This window comes from Brassica napus, chromosome A9, assembly GCF_020379485.1.
Source record: "Brassica napus cultivar Da-Ae chromosome A9, Da-Ae, whole genome shotgun sequence".
Lineage (NCBI taxonomy): Eukaryota > Viridiplantae > Streptophyta > Magnoliopsida > Brassicales > Brassicaceae > Brassica > Brassica napus.
The window spans coordinates 15,699,264-15,719,570 of NC_063442.1; the positions used below are offsets into that span (position 1 = coordinate 15,699,264).

Consider the following 20,307-nt stretch of genomic DNA (forward strand, 5'->3'; position numbering starts at 1 on the left):
GTATTATATTTAATCGTATATTTTCTAATTCTTCATGCTAGCACTTTTTTAGAATCATTTTAATTAGATAATAGGTTTAAAATGTAAATAAAACTGTGTATGTTGTAAATTTAGAATTTTTAGTGTAACTGAGCACTATCAATTATGGAAATTATATTATGATTTTATTTTACTAAATTTGTCTTTCTGTGTATATTTTTTTTATGTTGTATTTTTACAATTGTATTGCCTTATTCTTTAATTGCAAAGAATTGATATTTTCAATTTTTGTTTCACATACCTTAAAAGTTTTCGGTTGATTTTTGTTCGTTATCTTTCTCCAATTACAATGTATACATCGACCGTTTTTTTTTAATCAAACTACTAATATCATCAGATAGAAAAACTTAAACCCCAAAAATGGAGTGAATATTTGTGCTAGAAAAAACTGATTTAGCAACTAATATAGTGAGATATTATAATATTAGAAAGTATGAAAACTCTTCTCTTTTGTCCTACGCGGGACATAATTAAGTTGTTGTCAATTGATTCTATATTTGTGATAACTAGAAATACATCTTTGTGCCTTCCTTACAAAATCCTTAATTGGTTTACAATTCGACTATTTCTATTATACTAAGAGTAACATACTATTAGATGTTGATTATCTCCTTCTAATTAGGAATGCACAAAATGAAAGAAATTCAAGGTGAGACCACTTTACAATTTTGTCCTCATATCTATGTAAAGTTAGTTTATAGATTACTCTATATGTTTCAAAATGTAATCAATTTTAATTAAAATCTGTAATATTTAAAAGTTATTACTTTAGAAAGCTGTCATTTAATATATAAATTTAATCAATTACACAGTGATTTACATAATTTAATTGGCCACACAATATCCAATAAATATAAAGTTACATTAAAATATAAAAACAATTTATATTGTGAAACAAAAAATACTTTTAAACCATTATATTATAAAATAAAGGGAATATTCAAAATATATTGAAACATTATAATAGTAAGAATCATAAATGCTGAAATCTCAACGTCGATCATTTACTTCGGCAATGCCTTAGACCATCTCCAATGTATTCCTCTATTTTTTTCTCTAAATTAGAGGAATTTCATAATAGAGATAGATTTGTCTCCGATGTCTTTTTCTATTTTCTCTCCTAAAAAAGAATTATATTGATATATTATTTTCTAAGTTTATAAATAATATTTTTTATTTGTGAAAGTTGAAACATAGCCATATTTATTTTAGTATTTTATAAAATTATGATATTATTTACACTAAATATTTCTTTACAAACTATTATCTAAATATAAAATATAATTATATTTATAAAAATAATATATTTCACTAAAAAAATATTTTCGGTTATAATTGTTTAAGTAAAAAGTTAAAGGCCATTTTGTAAAAACAATAGAGGAGGTGACATGGCAAAAAATAGTTTCTCATTGGCTAATTATTTTCGCCTACGGGGACACTCTATCTAAGGCTTATATCCTCCAATTTTAATTAAAATCTGTAATATTTAAAAGTTATTACTTTAGAAAACTGTCATTTAATATATAAATTTAATCAATTACACAATAATTTACACAATTTAATTGGCCGCACAATATCCAATAAGTATAAAGTTACATTGAAATATAAAAATAATTTATATAGTGAAACAAAATAAACTTTTAAACCATTGTATTATAAAGCAAAGGGAATATTCAAATTATATTGAAACATTAGAATAGTAAGAATCAGAAAAGCTGAAATCTCAACGTCGATCATTTACGTCGGCCATGCCTTAGACCATCTCCAATGTATTCCTCTATTTTTTCTTTAAAATAGAGATGGATTTGTCTCCGATTTATTTTTCTATTTTCTCTCATGAAAAAAAAATATTCTTGATATAATCTTTTCTAAGTTTACAAATAATACTTTTTATTTGTGAAAGTTGAAAACCAACCAAATTTATTTTAGTATTTTATAAAATTATGATATTATTTACACTAAATATTTCTTTACAAACTATTATGTCAACAAAAAATATAATTATATTTATATAAATAATATATTTTACTAAAAAAAAATATTTTTGGTTATAATTGTTTAAGGAAAAAGTTAAAATATCATTTTGTAAAAACAAATAGAGGAGGTGACATGGCAAAAATATAGTTTCTCATTGGCCGATTATTATCGCCTAAGTGGACACTATATCTAAGACTTATATCCTTCTTTTATTACTTGTTTGATTTTCAGGATTGTGAGTCAATGAAAGGTATGTTGTTAATTTATTCTCAAGAGAAGTTAAACAATGTGAATTATTTTTCTGATATGTTTTAAGGTTAATGCAGCAGTGGACATTCATGTACCCGATCAAGTTCAGTTTGAGTCTATTTGGATTTCAAGCTTTTGGATTTACAAATTTAATTTAATTTGGATTTATTAGTTTTTGTTTGGGTTCGGTTCATACATTTTCGTGTTTTCTACCCATTTAAATTATGTTAATTTCATTTGCAAATTCAAATATACTTTTAAGATTTTTAAAGTTCAAAACTAAAAGTAATATACATACTTTTTTAATCATTTATGACTAAATACCCAAAATTAATATGAAATTTGTTCGGCTGGATATTTGAGTGGAGAATCATTAGCTATTTTGATGTTTTGAGTATATCTTTGCTATTTTGGATATTTATTTTGGATATTTTTAGATATTTTCAGGTATTTTAAACAATTTAGAGTATATTTTAGATATTTTGGATATTATATATTAAATTAATTAGTATATTCAAATATATAATTATAGTTCGTTTTTTTTGGGTATCCAATATTTTGGTTCATGTCTGGTTCAGTTCCAGTTTTTCAGATTAAATTTTTTAAATCATTGAATATTTTATCATCTTTTGTTCGAGTTTGGTATGCTTTAAAGTAGGATTCGATTTGGTTTTTCGGATTTGAATATTTTGCTAAACCCTAGTTTAATGTATACTTTTTATATAATGTTGTTTTTCTCGTGACTAATTTTTTATGGTTTTAAATTATTATTTCCATTGCAAAACCAACATGTATTGGTTCGCAAAATATTTTGATATTAGTATAGATTGTAGTATTATTTATGAAGAATGCTAGTACAAATAAAAGGTTCCCAAGAATAAGTCCAAATAAAAACAAAACTTTAAGTATAATGTGTAAAAAGAGAGACAACAAAAAACAACAATTACTAAAATTTACAGTATTAAATTTAAAGTATCAAAAATACCATTACTTTATCAAAGAAACGAATGATGCCTGGCCACTTTTAATATGAAGAAACATTTTCCTTTGTTTTTAGTGAACTAATTACTGCTTCCATATGAGTTACTTCATAATGTAGTCATCCGACTGACATGTTTTTATCCTTTTCGTTGATGATAAAATGTATTAAGCTAGTGTTTTAATTGTTTTGATACTATTCTGGCTAAATCGTTGGGCTTGGACAATTCCTATGATGTGAAGCTACCATTGCGGGCCTTCTTGACGGTGTGCATGTCCTCCTGAAGTTCTGCACTGTCAGATTTGACTCCACCAAGATGAAGCAGATCATGGCTTCCACTACTCGCGCATATCTTCTTCTAAACCAGTCGTCTAAGCATTGTGGTAGGGGTCTTTGATCGGGATCCTCCAAACATGGACCTTTTAGAAAATTCAGGTGAGGTTTTCTGTAGTGGTGTTTAAAAAAAAACTTAATCCAACAAGGATTTTTAGTAATTAAACCCCTCAACTAAAGATGAATCGTAAAAAAAACCCTCAACTAAAAATCCTGTGAAATAAACCCTCAACTTTAGTTCCGTTAACATATGTTACCCTCCGTTTAAAAAACCGTGACGGAGGGTGACATATGTTAACGGTTTATAAGTTGAGGGTTTATAATGTTGAAAACTTAGTTGAGGGTTTTTTTTTACGATTCAAAAATAGTTGAGGGGTTTTATCACTAAAAGTCATTAAAGGGTTTTTAAGTTATTTATTATTCATTTATACATTGTTTTAGATTGATTTGTAAGCCTTTAAAACTAATATATATTATTAATACATTAATCTATTATAAAATTAATTTATACATTTTAAATTAATAATTTTCAACACGATTTACAACTTATTATAACTTCAAAATATTAAATTATTTGATATTTGGCAATAGTGATATAAAAAAAATTGTGTGTTTATATCGCCATTTTCAAATATCAAATAATTGAAAGTTTCTAAGTTATATTAAATCTTAAGTAGTGTTGAGGATAATTCATCCATGAAGTCAATCTTTCTATTTGGAGTATGACGTACTTTTTCTTATTTTCATGATTTTTCGTCATCAGACTCATACTTTCCTATTTTCCTATATTGTTCTTCATTTATTGTATTACTTTATGTTTCAAATATATTATTGATCAAGAAAATAAAAATATAATGTAGTTATTCAGAAATCAATGAGAATAAAAATAATCATGCATTATTTTGGAGGGGGGAGAAGTATGAACCGGATGACATAAATCATGAAAAAAAGAAAAAGTGCGTCATACTCTAAATAGAAAGATTGACTTCATGGATGAATTATCTCGACACTACTTAAGACTTAATATAACTTAGAAACTTTCAATTATTTCATATTTGACAATGACGATATAAACACACAAATTTTTTTATATCACTATTTCCAAATATCAAATAATTTAATATTTCAAAGTTATAATAAGTTGTAAGTAGTGTTAAAAATTATTAATTTAAGATGTATAAATTAATATACAAATATATTAATGTATTAAAATTTATAAATTAGTTTTAAAGGCTTATAAATCTTAAAACAATGTATAAATGATAATAAATAATTTAATAACATTTAATGACTTTTAGTGATAAAACCCCTCAACTAAAGATGAATCGTGAAAAAAACCCTCAACTAAAAATCCAGTGAAATAAACCCTCAACTTATAAACCGTTAACATATGTCACCCTCCGTCACGGTTTTTTAAACGGAGGGTAACATATGTTAACGGAACTAAAGTTGAGGGTTTATTTCACAGGATTTTTAGTTGAGGGTTTTTTTTACGATTCATCTTTAGTTGAGGGGTTTAATTACTAAAAACCCATCCAACAATTGTATAAGGTTCTTGCTGGTTTACCATAAGTTGAGCGACTTCTTCTGAACGTGTGTTGGTTATTTAGTCATTTTTCCATCAAATGCGACAAACCCAACCGTACTGTCCCTATCAGACACACAGAACTGTACACGGTACAGGCATAAGTTATAAGAACTGTACACGGTACCTGCATAAGATACATAGTTTTTTTTTTTTTTCCGCCAAAGTTTTGATATTATAAGAAGAAAGGGCCAAGCCCAAACAAGGCCGAAGCCCGATTACAACGAAAACAAACGCAAGCCCAAACCCCTGGGGCTAAATAAAAACTAAAACAGGCCCTCGGCCCACCCTAAGAAACCACCCGGCCCGCTGGCAAGCGCATCAAGGAGGCGGCTCGACACGTGGAGTGATCTGCTCCATTGACGCGAAACACGTCGACACCGCCTCGACTTGATCACCTCCGCCTTTACGCCACCGGAAACAACCACCCGCGAGAACCTTGTTAGACGGAGCTCGAAACCAGACAAGCCTCCAAACAAACGCAAATCCCTACTTCACCGCCGTGTCATCCCGCCGGAGAGATCAATCGATCTTCGAGATCTCCTCCGCCTTTATCATACTTCAAACCCAAGACACGCGACCCAAGACACCATCTCTTCCTTTCCTTGTGAATCATCACCTCACCGGCGACCCTTGTCTTCTACCAAGAACTCAACCGCAGTGACCCCACCCAAGACTTACCGACAACTACGCCGACCATGAAACAAAACTAAACTAGAAAACTTTTCCCAAAGAACCGCGGGATCCTAAGTGGCAGCGCGGAGCTGTGCTAGCCTCCGCTCTCCAAAACTAGAGCCGGCGAAGGCAAATCTAATGAAGACTCCCTTCCCGGGAACTAGAGCCGGCGGCGGTGGATCTACGAAAGCCTCCACCTCCCGGAAAAAAAACCACCACTGAACATGCATGCCACTTCTACCACCAGGACCCTCCCGACGAGAGCGTCGTTGCTCCAAGACCGAGACCACCGTAAGCGGTGATGTCAAATCCAGAGTTCGGACAAGGCAGTCGTTGACAGGACGGCGAAGAAGAGCGAAGGAGAGACACTAAGAAGGACAAAACAGAGGCTCCGGCGCCGGCACGGACGCTCACGCGCCGGCCGCGCGCCGAACCCCAAACTAGATCTCGCTTTTCTCTCTTTTCTCTCTCTGCCGCACGAAAAAAATATCACTGTATCGTCTACCTTTTTTCATAGTTTACATTGTTTAGTAGTGGTGAGATTGTAACGAAAAATTAAAATGTTAGTTAAAGAAGGCTAAAAATTTAGTTGACGGAGTATACCTGAGAACACCAACTGCGTTGTCCTTATTGCATGATTCACATGTAAAGGATGAGAATCAACGGTGAAGCTTTCATCTCTCCCCTTTTCCACACTCCAATTAGAGGAAATGTTATGCTTCCACATACAGGGTTACAGAGCCACGCTTCATATATAATCAGTCCCAAATCTTACTTTTATTTTTGTTTGTAAAAAGTTATAAAACAGAATCTGTGGTGTGTGATTCAGTCATAGGCTTGCCAATCCACCAGAGGCCTGGGTGATTACGTTCTAATGCTCATGTGCCTTCCAATACCATCTCTTCTTCCACAAAGATAACCACGGAAAGGATCTCAACCGAAGCTGCAAACAATCCCACCAGAGTCGGTTTAACGCACATATATCATACACACTAAGTGATCAGACGATGAAGAAGAAAAAAACCTGCAAAGTTGAGTATCTTGCGCTTAATTGGAGGGTCCCTAAAATGGCAGTCATGTAGTCGAACATAGCAGAAGGTTGAAATAATCACTCAAATAAGTTAGTACATTACATTAGATACCTATTGATTCCACATACCTTACGCAGCCTTTTGTATTTCCCTTCATTTTGTTGCTCAATGATGTTCCTGGACCATTAGAAAAAGAAAAAAGAAATCAGTGTCCTCATTCACATAACAATGGACTTTAATATCTAGACACGCTTGCAAGTTTCCAAGAGTGTACCTCACTATTTTAAGAAGCATTTTAGCACATTGGTGGCTTCACTGGAGCTTACTCTAGTTTTGAAGGCATTATGAGACGGTTAGAGATGATGGTAACAGAGTCTTGGATCCTCTGGAGATGATGGTAACAGTTCTTCATGTCTTCTCTTGTGAGGTCAGTACCAATGCTGCATAGAAAATGAATCAATTATTAGTAAGCTTCTTTTTCTTCCATTCTTCTTCAGAGTCAGATCTATGTTTATTGATAAGTTATTATTCTGCTAATTTTCTGGGAGAGCTCCTCTATATGACATCTACTACCCTTTGCAAGACTTAAGGTTTGCACTAATGTTTCCAGAGATCTTCATGTCTATAAACTGAGCTACCAAAAGTTTCTCAGCAAGATAAGCAACTAAACCAGTAAATATGTTTTGCTGTGACTGAACTCTAATCCAATATCAATATAGACATTTAAAAGAAGTTAAATCTAGAGCAGACAATTGCAGATTAAAAATCCATATGAGTTATAAGGAAATACTGGTAGTGTAACTGTTACCTTTTGGTTTATGCATATCAAAGAACCACTTAAGATACAATCGGCGCGGTCCATTTGCGCCGGTTTGAGGCTAGAGGAAAAGCTACCATGGGAGCTCTTAACCTCTTGCTAGAGGTTCCTGATTGTGGCGGCCATTGGTGTCACCGCCTCTGAGCATAAAAAAACAGTGATTCCGCAGCTCTAGAATTCATCATCGTTCTTTCTGTAATGGAGGAGATTTTTAGTCTACCGGGATTGCAAGCGAGCCGCAGACGCCTTCTTCATCACGACCGTATATATACTAATTCACTGAATCTGCTAGGAATTGAAGCTTAAGTACTGGGCGTGGTGGATTGAATGACATAACTGGGTATGTTTGTTTCTCAGACGAATCTAGGAGGAGAAACGAAACACCTAGGGTTTGACAATGAAAAAATAGTCAGTTAAGTTCACGTACTGTGGGATGCGAAGAAGAGGTCGATTGAATAATCACGCAAAAGCTCGGTTGAGTTAAGCATCTCAGTAACATTACAAGGAGATGAAAGTCGATCTAGTTTCTGAAAATTTCGGCATAAAACGCAGGATTGGCTTGTATTTGGGTAAGCCACATGGCATAAAACGCCCTTATGTGAATGATGACGTGGAGGCCTGAGAAGGGAGAGAAGTCTCCTTTATTATTATAGATAGATAGATAGATAGATAGATAGATAGATAGATAGATAGATAGATAGATAGATAGATAGATAGATAGATAGATAGATAGATAGATAGATAGATACACAAAACCTATTAATAATCATTGATTACCACCATGCATTATTAGATTTCCATTTTTTATAGTAAGAGAATGTTTGATATTTTTAAAGGCATTTCCTAATAATTATATAAAAAACATTTAATATATTAACAACTATGTGTTTTGCCCGCGATGCGGGCTTAAACATTTTCATAATTTTTGAAAAGTTCTTTGTACACTATATTCATTATACTAAAATAAATCTTAAAATAACTTAATATTATATTTTTAATTATATAATTAAAAAAATATTTAATTAATATTTAATTATATAATTTATGTTTTAACTTTTTACTAAAATACTTTTTCAGATAACAATACAATATATACATAGAAATTATCTTTTTTAATTATATTTTTAGATTTTGGATAATTTAATATTCTATTTTAATTAGATAATTAAGAATTTAATTTGATTAATATTTAGTTATATAATTCATGTTTTTTAACTTTTTATATATAATTCATGTTTTTACATTTTTTACTAAAAGACTTTTTCAGATAACAATACAATATATACATAAATTATCTCTTTTTAAAATTATATTTTTAGATTTTGGGTAATTCTTACTATTATTAATTTTAATCAATTATCTAATCAAATAAATTAAAATTTCATTTTTATTTTTTAATTTAGTTATACATTCTATTCATTAAGGGTATAAACGATATTGACCAATCTAACTTTTAACGTGAGAGTTCGATTCTAAAAATTTACTTCACAAATAATAGTATAGATTGCGAGATCACTTTCGCTATGTTATTAACTCAATTATTTAAAATTATTGAATTATAGGGTTTCAGAAAATGATACAAACGTTTAAATATATAGTAAATGCTAAAAAAAAAAGATAATCCACTAACTATATAAAACAAATATATATGTATAAAAAGTGAAAATTAATACCCGCATAGCCATAGTAGTTTCTTCATTGAAAAGTTTTACATAACTCACGGTATCTCTAGACTTATATATGACCAATCTTTGATAATTTCATATTAAAAAATACACAGGAAGCCGAATATTATGACTTATGATAACTCAAAAGACCCTATAATTGGGGTTCTTAGCAAGAGAGATCCCCATATAAATGTGTTTCTTGATAGATCAAGGGAACTATAACTTTGGAAGTGACAATTTCGTGCAATTCTCTGATCTCCATGTATATGCACGATATCAATATAATATCTTAAAGCTTAGTGATCGCCTAAATAATATCGTCAAATTTGTCACTCCTCAAAAAAGGTAGAGGATCATCGAAACAAGATAGAAAGGAATCATAATTCCTCCCTTTTTTGTGTAACTTTATTCCTCTGAACCATGTGACCCATTTGCATCTAAAACTTAAAATCTCGTTACATCCAGATTGCTGTAAAGCCCATTAACGTTTATTGGCCCATACATATTATCCCTTCAAAATCCATCTTAAGTTGGGCTGTAAAAATATTTAGAATTAAAACCTTTTTTTTTTCAAAAGAATACTTTTAATATTTAGTAACTTTAATATATATTATTGCCTAGTTAAAAATAAATAAAAGTAAATACAGTTTTCACGATAAAAAATTATTAAAAATGTGACTTTGTAATGTATGGGTCCACCAAAAACTTTAGTTTAGTCTCAAATCTCAATCATTAACTAAAGACTCCGAATTCAGATAATAAACAAATACACTTGTTGTCTTGTCTTTGTTATATATATGACGTCAGGAAAAACACTGTCGTATCGTAGCCCCAAAATTGTCTTTGATCTGATTCCTTTTTTAAAATCGTTTTTCTTAGGGTTCCTTCCTTCCCAGATTTTGATTTTAACCGGAATAGTCACTTTCCTCCGGCGATTGAGAGGCTAATTCATCATCCGGGGAGGTTAATTAAGATGGAGGTAATCACTCATCCAACACCTCGAACTGTCGATGAGGTCTTTACTGACTTCAGAGGTCGTCGAGCTGGTCTTATCAAGGCTCTTACTACCGGTGAGTTTTTGTCCTCCCTTAGTCTATGTCTCTGTTCTCTTCTGCTTTGTCCGATTCGGGCATGTTTTGTTTTCTCCGACAAGCCTGTACCGGCGAATTAGAAGGATGAGCTTGCGCAGATTTGCAGATTTGGGTTTTGCGGATAACAGTAAAAATTTAATTTTTTTTGTGGATTTTTTTTTGTCGTTTACTGAGATTTGTGTTTGTTGTTGTTGTTAATGCAGATATGGTGAAGTTTTACCAAACGTGCGATCCTGGTGAGTTTTTTCTTCAAATTTATTTCGCCAGGTTTCGTTTATGTTGTTCTAGTTTTGACCAGTATAGTTTGTCTAGTGGAATGGTATGTTGAAGTTCACTGAGATTGCATGTTTCAAGTGCGCCTTACAGTACCAATCTGTTTGTTCACTGATCCATGGTTTCTAGATTTCTTGTAATATAATTTCAGTTAATTACAATGTCCTTTAATTATTTCATAATGTTAATGTGTTTCTCGTTTTCGCTAATTCAGATCTCCCCAGTTATTAATCAATGTTTTTAGGAGCTTTATCTTATTTAAACTGTTTGTAAAAATTTAGTTTTTTTCTTTTCTTTTCATAGTGACTGGCTGAGTGTGTTTATTTTGTTTATAGTTTCTCCTTTATTGAAGCTTTATCTTTAGATTATCTTCTTCTTTGAATTTTCTGTCTATCTTAAACTTTTTTGAAGAGTTGGTTTATTTGATTGTGAGTGAGTACATGTTTGCAGCTGAGATTAAGTTGGTTTGTTTGTTTATGCAGAGAAAGAGAACTTGTGCCTCTATGGACTTCCTAATGAGACATGGGAGGTTAATCTTCCCGTCGAGGAAGTTCCTCCTGAGCTTCCTGAGCCTGCTTTAGGCATCAATTTCGCTAGAGACGGGATGCAAGAAAAGGACTGGGTGTCTCTGGTCGCTGTTCACAGTGATTCCTGGCTGCTTTCTGTTGCCTTCTACTTTGGTGCACGTTTTGGGTTTGGTAAGAATGAGAGGTAATGTTCCTTCTTCTCAGCTCAGTAGTGTTGCATCTCATATGTGATATTCTTGGTTCTCGTGTGTGGTGGTAAGTTCATAATGATCATCCTAGCATCCTCTTGTGTTGTCTTGGAGCTTTATTTTAACATTGTCTCATTGAATTTCTTTACATCTTGTGATCTTATTCATGGCTCTGTTCTAAACACCTTTTTGCTGTTGAAACTTGAAAGTGGTTTTCTGTTCATATATTTTGCTTGATGAGACATTTGTGAAGCCACAAATGTTATGAATCCCTCCAAACTAGACTAGTTGTATTAAGATATATATATAATGATTCTGTTCAGTTGATGTGATATGTGCCTCTAATTCTGACTAGTTATTTCTTGTATTAGTTTAGTGCAGGATCATTGTAATTAACACTAGGCATTGTTGCAACAATCATTGAATCCGTTAGGTTAGATCTAACAGGTTAAAAAGGAAATGGAGGCATACTGAGTCTGTGACTTTGGACTTGTTTAGGGTATTGGTTAGACATTGTGTCGTTAATCAAAGTCTTCGTATATTATATCTTTTGGTTGTTTGAATGAAAGAAATTTTACTAGTAATCCCTTGCCTCTAAGCTTTATCCAATGAATTGATCAGGAAGAAGCTCTTCCAGATGATAAACGAGCTCCCAACCATTTTCGAGATTGTGACGGGCAATGCAAAGCAATCCAAGGATCTATCTGGTAACAACAACACCAGTAGCAAAAGCAAATCCAACGGTTTAAAGGTATGTTCTCTTTATCGATTTTCTCACTCCTCATCTTTGTAATTCTTCTCAAACAGTCTCTCTAATCTGAATCTCTTACAAAAGGTACCAAAGATGTCATCTCCACCGCCTAAAGAAGAAGATGAGAGTGAGGACGAGGATGAAGACGATGAACAAGGTGCGGTGTGTGGCGCCTGTGGAGACAGTGACGGTACAGATGAGTTCTGGATTTGCTGCGACGCCTGCGAGAAGTGGTTCCATGGGAAATGTGTGAAGATAACACCTGCTAAGGCAGAACACATCAAGCACTACAAATGCCCAAGCTGCAGTAACAAGAGAGCCAGGCCTTGATGTAAAAGAATTAGGAAGAAGGTGTGAAAGAAGGAGAAAGACGTTTCCAGTTTATTGAACAAGGGTTTTAGAAGATGTAAGAAGGTTTTTAAAAATACGCTTTATGTTTAAAATTGCTTAGTCTTTGTTTATGGATTGATACTATTTACAATTTGAGTGATGTCTTTCTTTGTTTTTCTTTGGATTCTTTGTTGCTGTTGTTAATGTCAATGCTACTACTGATTTGGTCTGCTTAAGTCTGTTTACTAGACTCCTTAAATCTGCTTAAGGTTGTTTACTGTTCAGTTCAATATTAACCAACAGGATCTTGGACTCGCGTGATAATACTAGGTTTGAGAAACATTCCGACAGATTGTCTTTGAATGGTAAATATTATATTCCTTCCGTTTCAAAAAAATTCATGTTATAGAAAAAAAAAGTTGTTTCAAAAAAATTTATTCTTTTACTTTTTTAATATATTATTTAATAAAAAATTGTAAATTTCATTAAAAAAAGTTAACGGTGTTTATTGAATTTTTATTGGCTAAAATTTATGAAAAATTGGTATTCACAAAAAATAATGCATTTACAGTCAAATTTTAATGTGTTTTTTTAATATATGTAAAAAAGTCTAAAATATGTATTTTCTTTGAAAGGGAGGGAGTATTTTTTATATTTTAGAATTTTCACACATTAAAAAATATACTAAATAATAATAATAACTAGGTGTTTTGCCCGCACACGCGGACTTAATCATTTTACAATTATTTATTAGTTTAATTTTTATTAATTCAAAAACCAGCTTAATAACTTATTATTTATGTTTTCAAAAAAGTAAATCAAATATGAAATTATATATATATATATGACGAAATATTTAATTAAAAATATATATGTTTATTATTGTGTAGAAATTTTAAAAGAAAACATTCACATATTAAAAATATTGAAAAAAATATCTTTATACAAATTTAGTTGATTAATATTTAATTATGAATTGTGTATATGTTATTTTCCTAACTTTTATAATTGAAAAAAAATTAAGATAACAACAAAATATATAAGAATTATCTTATTTAAAAAAAATCTAATATTATAAATAAAATTTTGTTTTTAATATGTAATTAATTATATATATAATTCATTAAGGGTTTTAAATTTTATAATTAAAAATATGTTTTAAGATAACAACAAAAAATATAAGAACTATCTTTTTAAAAATTAATAATAATATTATTAATAGAAATTCGTTTTTGATTGTATAGTTAATTATATATAAAATTCATTAAGGGTTTTAAATTTTATAATTAAAAATATATTTTAAGATAACAACAAAATATATAAGAATTATCTTTTTAAAATTTAATAATAATATTATTAACAGAAATTCGTTTTTGATTATATAGTTAGTTATATATAAATTCATTAAGGGTAGTATAGGTATTAACCGCTTTAACTTTTAGTGTGAGAGCTCTATTGCTAAAATATCTTCATACAAATTTAGTTGATTAATATTTAATTATGAATTGTTTATATGTTATTTTCCTAACTTTTATAATTTTAATTAAAATTAAGATAACAACACAATATATAAGAATTGTCTTATTTAAAAAAAATCTACTATTATAAATAAAATTTCGTTTTTAATTATGTAATTAATTATATATAAAATTCATTAAAGGTTTTAAAATTTATAATTAAAAGTATGTTTTAAGATAACAACAAAATATATAAGAATTATCTTTTTAAAAATTAACAATAATATTATTAATAGAAATTCGTTTTTAATTACATAGTTAATTATATATAAATTCATTAAGGGTAATATAGATATTAACCGCTCTAACTTTTAATGTGAGAGCTCTATTGCTAAAATTTACTTCGCAAATAATAGTATAGATAAATATACTTTTTCTGATTAATCATTTTTCATAATCTTTAGCAAATCAAAATATAATAAACACAATTTATTTAAAGCGTATAATTTACTATTATTACTTAATAAAAATATATTAAAAATGTAAAAACAAATATCTTTGAAACAATTTTTTTCCTAAACATGAATCCTTTTGAAACGAAAGAAATACTATTTTAATTTGGTAAAAATATGTAACTAAAAATGATTATTTTTTTTAAAAGTTCCATTTTGACTTGGATTTGTGAAATTGTTGCTAGTCAGGCTTTTACATGTTAAAAGTTATCAATATAACTAATAAAACTAGATTTTGATCCGCGCTTGAAAAGCGCGGGTTGTTTTTGATTTATTTTTAATAATTATGAAATTTGGGTTTTGAATCGTATAACTGTGTTTTTATGTTTATAGGTTTGTTGGTGTTTTATTTTGTAAAAGTGAGTTTTTTTGAAATTATAAGGAAAAATGATATGTATGTTTAATCGATAGAACTATTATTAAATATTAACAAAAGAGTTATCTAATCAAATCAAAAAGTTATCGTATAAAACATATGAATTCAACATATTATGTATTTAAATGTTAACGTTTAAATTGGACTTCCGTTTACAAATTATGATATATGAGCTTCAGACAATCTAATTTTAATTGGATTTCGGTTAACAAACTCTGGTTCATATAAATAGACAAATAATAATAATAAAAATTGTGCATGTGGCTAAGATCCGATATTAATATGTACAGAAAACGTGGGCCTAATAGATAAAAAGTATTGAGTAAATTATTGTTAGAGAAATATATGGTAACATATTGTTAGTATAAATTTAAGGTAAGACTAAAATATTAGTAATCTAATGAAAGAGTGCAACAACTTTTTTTAAGTAGATTTTTTAGGAATCATTCCCTTTTAATAGTATTGATTAGAGAAATATATGGTAACATATTGTTAGTATAAATTTAAGGTAAGACTAAAATATTAGTAATCTAATGAAAGAGTGCAACAACTTTTTTTAAGTAGATTTTTTAGGAATCATTCCCTTTTAATAGTATTGATATAAATTTTAGAGTACTATCTATTTAAATCAACTTTTTAATATTTATGTTTTGAAAGAGGTATGTTTTAGAAAAATAATGTACGTTTTAGGTCAAATATAAGACCAATTGGCTTACTTTCCTAAAGTCATTACACACATTGGGCTCGATTGGTAGAAGTTTATAGTTTTAAGTTTTTAGCTTAAAAATCTAAATTGTAGATTTTGTGATTGTATTTGTAGATTTTATTCCTGTAGATTTGTTTCAAAAGTTTTTAAAACACTGTAGAAAATATGTAGAAAAATTGATTACTAAATCCAATGTATTTATTTTTAAAAAATTGGATTGTAGATTTATAATTTGTTTTACTAAATCATGATTGATAATTAAATTAGTTGTGTAAAAAGATAAAAACAGTGCAAATCAATCAGAGAACCTACCAATCATCCTTATTTTTAGTGTTATTGGGTCAATATGCCACTTGGCTTGCTTTACTAAATCAATACAGATAATATTCAACTAATATAAGTTTTTTTCCTTTTTACATGTCATATGCCACATTTTATATGCTTCCTCTTTTTTTGCAACATTGAACTACATATTATATGCTTCCTTATTTAGGTCACAAGTTCACAATAATATAAATAAGCAAACTAGGCTAAACATGTTCAATTCCATCACAACAAAAAGATGATAAAGATCATGAAGCTCTTTGCACTAACAATGGTAGTTACACTGCTTCTTGCATCTGGTCTTGCCCAAGCTAGGACCGAGCCTATTCAAACCGACTCTAATCCAATCCATAGACCACCCACCTTCCCAACCGAGCCATTTCCTCCTCCAAAACCAAACCAGGATGAAAAGATATCAGTGGAGCAGTTCCCAATCCCAATTCCAAAAATTTGTCCTCCGGACTTCCCTGGATGCCCACCAGCAAATTCTTAAAAATTATACAAAATACATGAAAACATAAACACATGTTTTGTATTAATATTATGCTTTTCTATCATAAATTTATATTATAATAAATTATATGTTTTCTTCCATTTTCCTTTAATTTTAAGCGTTCAGATTTTAGTATGACCATGAATTAGAACATACTTGTATACAAACAAACACAGTAAAACTAACATAACAACCCTTCAAATAAACCTTATACTCACGAAGATTTATACATTCACCCCAGATAAATACTTTTGTTCAATAACACCCCCTACCCCGATTAAACTCAGTTTCCAGAGTGAGCTGCTTTTACTCTAAAGATGAAGAAAAGCTGAAACAAAAAATGACGATTTCTACATTACTCTCAATCTCTCCTTGCACTCTGTCTCCCTCATCCACAAAAACACATCTACTGACTCCAATACCCACTAGGCCTTTCTCATCTCCCATCTCTCCAGGAGGATTGAATCAGAACAGTACCCTACAGAGTCAAAGGTACAGTCTTTTCTACCCATCACGCCGTGACTTCACCACCCGTTGCTCTTCTCCAGATGGGTTTCTCCGAGAAGAAGAAGAAGATAACGAACTCATCCAGCTTCCTCCGTCTATTGGCGCAAACCCATTGAAACTCGCGATATGCGTTGTGTTCTGGACCGCTTTCTCTTTGCTCTGGTTCGCTAGGTCCGGCGATGCCAAAGGCGCCGCTGACTCCATCAAATCATCCACCTTTGGTCTCAAAATCGCCGCTGCTCTCCGCCGGTTTGGTTGGCGAGACGAAGCTGTGGTCTTTGCTTTAGCCACGCTTCCGGTTATCGAGCTCCGTGGTGCTATACCAGTTGGTTATTGGATGCAGCTTAAACCAACGGTTCTCACTTTCTTCTCTGTTCTTGGGTTAGTCTTGGATACATCTTGTTATTGTTGTTGATTTGGTTTCAGACATTGGTCCTAACGATAATATAAAAGTGTGACATTGGCAACTTTTCTGTTGTTTAAGTTAAATGAGATTTGGAGATATTATTATATGTTTACGTTCAATCTTATATCCATATGATTTGATTATATGAGGAAAAAGATGTGACATTGTTTTCTTTTTGTAGCAATATGGTTCCGGTTCCATTTATCATACTCTACCTCAAAAAGTTAGCCTCTTTCTTGGCGGGTAAGAGCAGAACAGCTTCTAAGTTACTTGAAATCTTGTTCAAAAGAGCTAAAGAGAAGGCTGGACCTGTGGAAGAGTTCCAGTGGTTAGGACTAATGCTCTTTGTAGCCGTTCCGTTCCCTGGAACTGGTGCTTGGACAGGAGCTATCATAGCATCGATCCTAGACATGCCCTTCTGGTCTGCTGTTTCCTCTAATTTCTGCGGGGTTGTGTTAGCGGGGCTGCTTGTGAACTTGCTGGTGAATCTTGGTTTGAGAGAAGCTATTGTGGCTGGTGTTGCTCTCTTCTTTGTGTCTACGTTTATGTGGAGTGTTATGAGGAAGATTAGGAAGTCTATAAGACCAACTTTGCCTTGAATTGGTTTTTGATGATGAGCAAGAACAGAGTTCTTCACATATTGTTACTTGTTTCTTCTCACTGTTAGTAATGTTCAAGTGATTTTTGGTAGCTTTATCCCTTACTGATATAGTGATGATATATACAAATAATGCAATTATTTGTCACAGTATGAACAAGTAAATGATTAATATTGACACCCATACTATGACTTTGAAGTTGATAAACATTTAGATAGTTAATATATTTCTGTTACCTTTATACATCAATAATGGGGATGTAGCTCAGATGGTAGAGCGCTCGCTTAGCATGCGAGAGGTACGGGGATCGATACCCCGCATCTCCATTTTGTGACTTTTATTATTTTTTTCTATCATGCGATTTTTACACAATAACCCAATGCTAGGCCATCAACTACCATTGTTCCTGTTTTTAGAACCAAAGGAGAAGCCAATGTCCCACGTTTGCAAGTCAAGGGGTCTTCCTAATGTATTCAGTTTTTTTTCATATGTGAATAGATGTTGTTTGTGTTTCAAAAAAAAAAGATGTTGTTATGATGTAAAAAAAGTTGTTTCGCTATGCTTGGTTCACATAGGAGCTGTTCGTTTCTCCATCCAGATGAGTCATCTGAATGAAGATGAGAGTTTTTGTTTGTTTAGGCATTGAAAGTACAAGTTATTTAGATGACTCATCTAAATGAGTTTTAAAACTTTAAGCTTAATTTTAAAAATCAGCTGGCTGATCCAAATTGGATCATCTAAATGGAGAGGAGCTTGTCAAAATGGTATAATGTCTAATTATATCTCCATATAATTAACAGATTACAAACTTAAACCTAATATCATTTTATCACTCATGAAAAACGACAAAACCACAAAGAAACATTTTCCCATCAAAACTACAAAACACATTTTTCCGGCAAAACCACAAAACACAATTTTCCGCAAAACCGCAAAAATGCGTTTTTCCGCCAAAACCGTAAAAACGTGATTTCTCGCCAAAACCGTAAAAACGCGGTTTCTTGCCAAAACAGTAAAAGCGTGTTTTCTCGCCAAAATCGTAAAAATACGGTTTCTCGCCAAAATCTTACCATTGATTCCATCTTTTAAATTTTAGTTTCATAAAATTTGAGTTTGCACTTTGAGTTTCTACTTTGAGTTGTTTGGAAGTTTATTCAAATTTAAGTTTCTATTTTGAGTTTTATGAAAAGTTACAGTAGCAGTTAAATTTTAATAAAATTTAAATAAAATAAATAAATTTATATGAAATAAAAATTTATAAATGTGAAATACTAATTTTAAAATAATTTCAGTGTAAATATATTTTATACTAAATAATAAAAATTAATATAGTTAAAATTAATATCAAACATATGATTAAATCAAATCAAAAGTATATTTGTAATTTGTTTATTAAACTCATCTGGATTGAAATAGAAATAAAGAAACAAACATAAAATTTATCTTGATAGAAAATCTAAAATATGATGGATCATTTGGATGGATCACATAGATGGAGCAGCTGGATGGAGATGATAGATGGAGAAACGAACATTTCCATAATCCTCAAACACTAATACTACTCTAGTATGGCTTGTTCAAGTGATGAAAAAGTATTGAAGATTTGGTGTATTGTTTTTTTTTCTGTCAAAGATTTGGTGTATAAATGACAAATGATCAAAGCTAATTATACGCATTTTCTCTAGCTACATAAACTAAACATTATCGTTACGTATGCCACAGTTTGATCTTAAGAAGCTGTAAGTAACAGAGACATAATGCTAAAAAGCTTGCGTTTATAACCGACCCAAGTTTCAATGATCATAACAAAGACTTCTGTTCATGTACAAAGATGTATGTCCAATACACTTCATACTCTTTCTACTTCTTTCTAAGGTCCATTTTTTTTTTCTTTGTGGCGTGTATCAACTATCAACATGTTACCATGAGTGAACTCCTGACCGCAACTCTAATAGCACCCACTTTTATGGTTTGTTTCCATCTTCGGTTTTATTTTTATACATTAAGGGCCTGACTGGTTTAAGTGCAGCGGTTGCGATTGCGGTTGCGGGAGTTTGTGGATGCGGACGGTTGCGGTTTCTAGCAGTTTTAAGAGATTTGTACGACTGGTATTGCGGTTAAAAATTGGTGCGTTTGCGGGTGACTTATGACTGGTTAACTACCAAATGCGGTAACAGTCAAATAATAAATTAATAATATTTACATTTAATATAATTATAAAAATATCAAAAATCATAAAATCATAACTTTCTAAATATAAATTCTATATTTACATATATAAATTAACAATATTTACATATATTTACATTTTATAAAACCTATAAACAAAAGTATTACAGTTTTATCAGATTACTAAACTCATTTCGTAATAAACCCCATAAATTATAAATAACACACTTAAATAGTAATAGTGTT

General features: G+C 30.9%; 3 protein-coding genes and 1 non-coding gene across 4 annotated transcripts; all 4 read left to right on the forward strand.

Annotated features, from left to right (window-relative positions):
- Nucleotides 1–10,147: 10,147 nt before the first annotated feature.
- Nucleotides 10,148–12,743, forward strand: LOC106391287 (PHD finger protein ALFIN-LIKE 6). The gene is made up of 5 exons (XM_013831901.3): nucleotides 10,148–10,422; nucleotides 10,647–10,679; nucleotides 11,199–11,427; nucleotides 12,053–12,182; nucleotides 12,267–12,743. The coding sequence occupies exons 1-5, from the start codon at nucleotides 10,326–10,328 to the stop codon at nucleotides 12,510–12,512; spliced, it is 735 nt and encodes a 244-aa protein (XP_013687355.1). The 5' UTR covers nucleotides 10,148–10,325; the 3' UTR covers nucleotides 12,513–12,743.
- A 3,351-nt stretch (nucleotides 12,744–16,094) lies between these two features.
- On the forward strand, nucleotides 16,095–16,492 carry LOC111214543. The gene has a single exon (XM_022717487.2). The coding sequence runs from the start codon at nucleotides 16,126–16,128 to the stop codon at nucleotides 16,378–16,380; it is 255 nt and encodes an 84-aa protein (XP_022573208.1). The 5' UTR covers nucleotides 16,095–16,125; the 3' UTR covers nucleotides 16,381–16,492.
- Nucleotides 16,493–16,599: 107 nt separating this feature from the next.
- Nucleotides 16,600–17,983, forward strand: LOC106391286. Its single transcript, XM_013831899.3, has 2 exons — nucleotides 16,600–17,268; nucleotides 17,475–17,983. Exons 1-2 carry the CDS (start codon nucleotides 16,721–16,723, stop codon nucleotides 17,890–17,892), a joined length of 966 nt encoding a protein of 321 aa, XP_013687353.1. The 5' UTR covers nucleotides 16,600–16,720; the 3' UTR covers nucleotides 17,893–17,983.
- Nucleotides 17,984–18,145: 162 nt separating this feature from the next.
- TRNAA-AGC lies at nucleotides 18,146–18,218 on the forward strand. Its single transcript has one exon. It is a non-coding gene; the product is annotated as a tRNA-Ala (tRNA).
- Nucleotides 18,219–20,307: the final 2,089 nt, after the last annotated feature.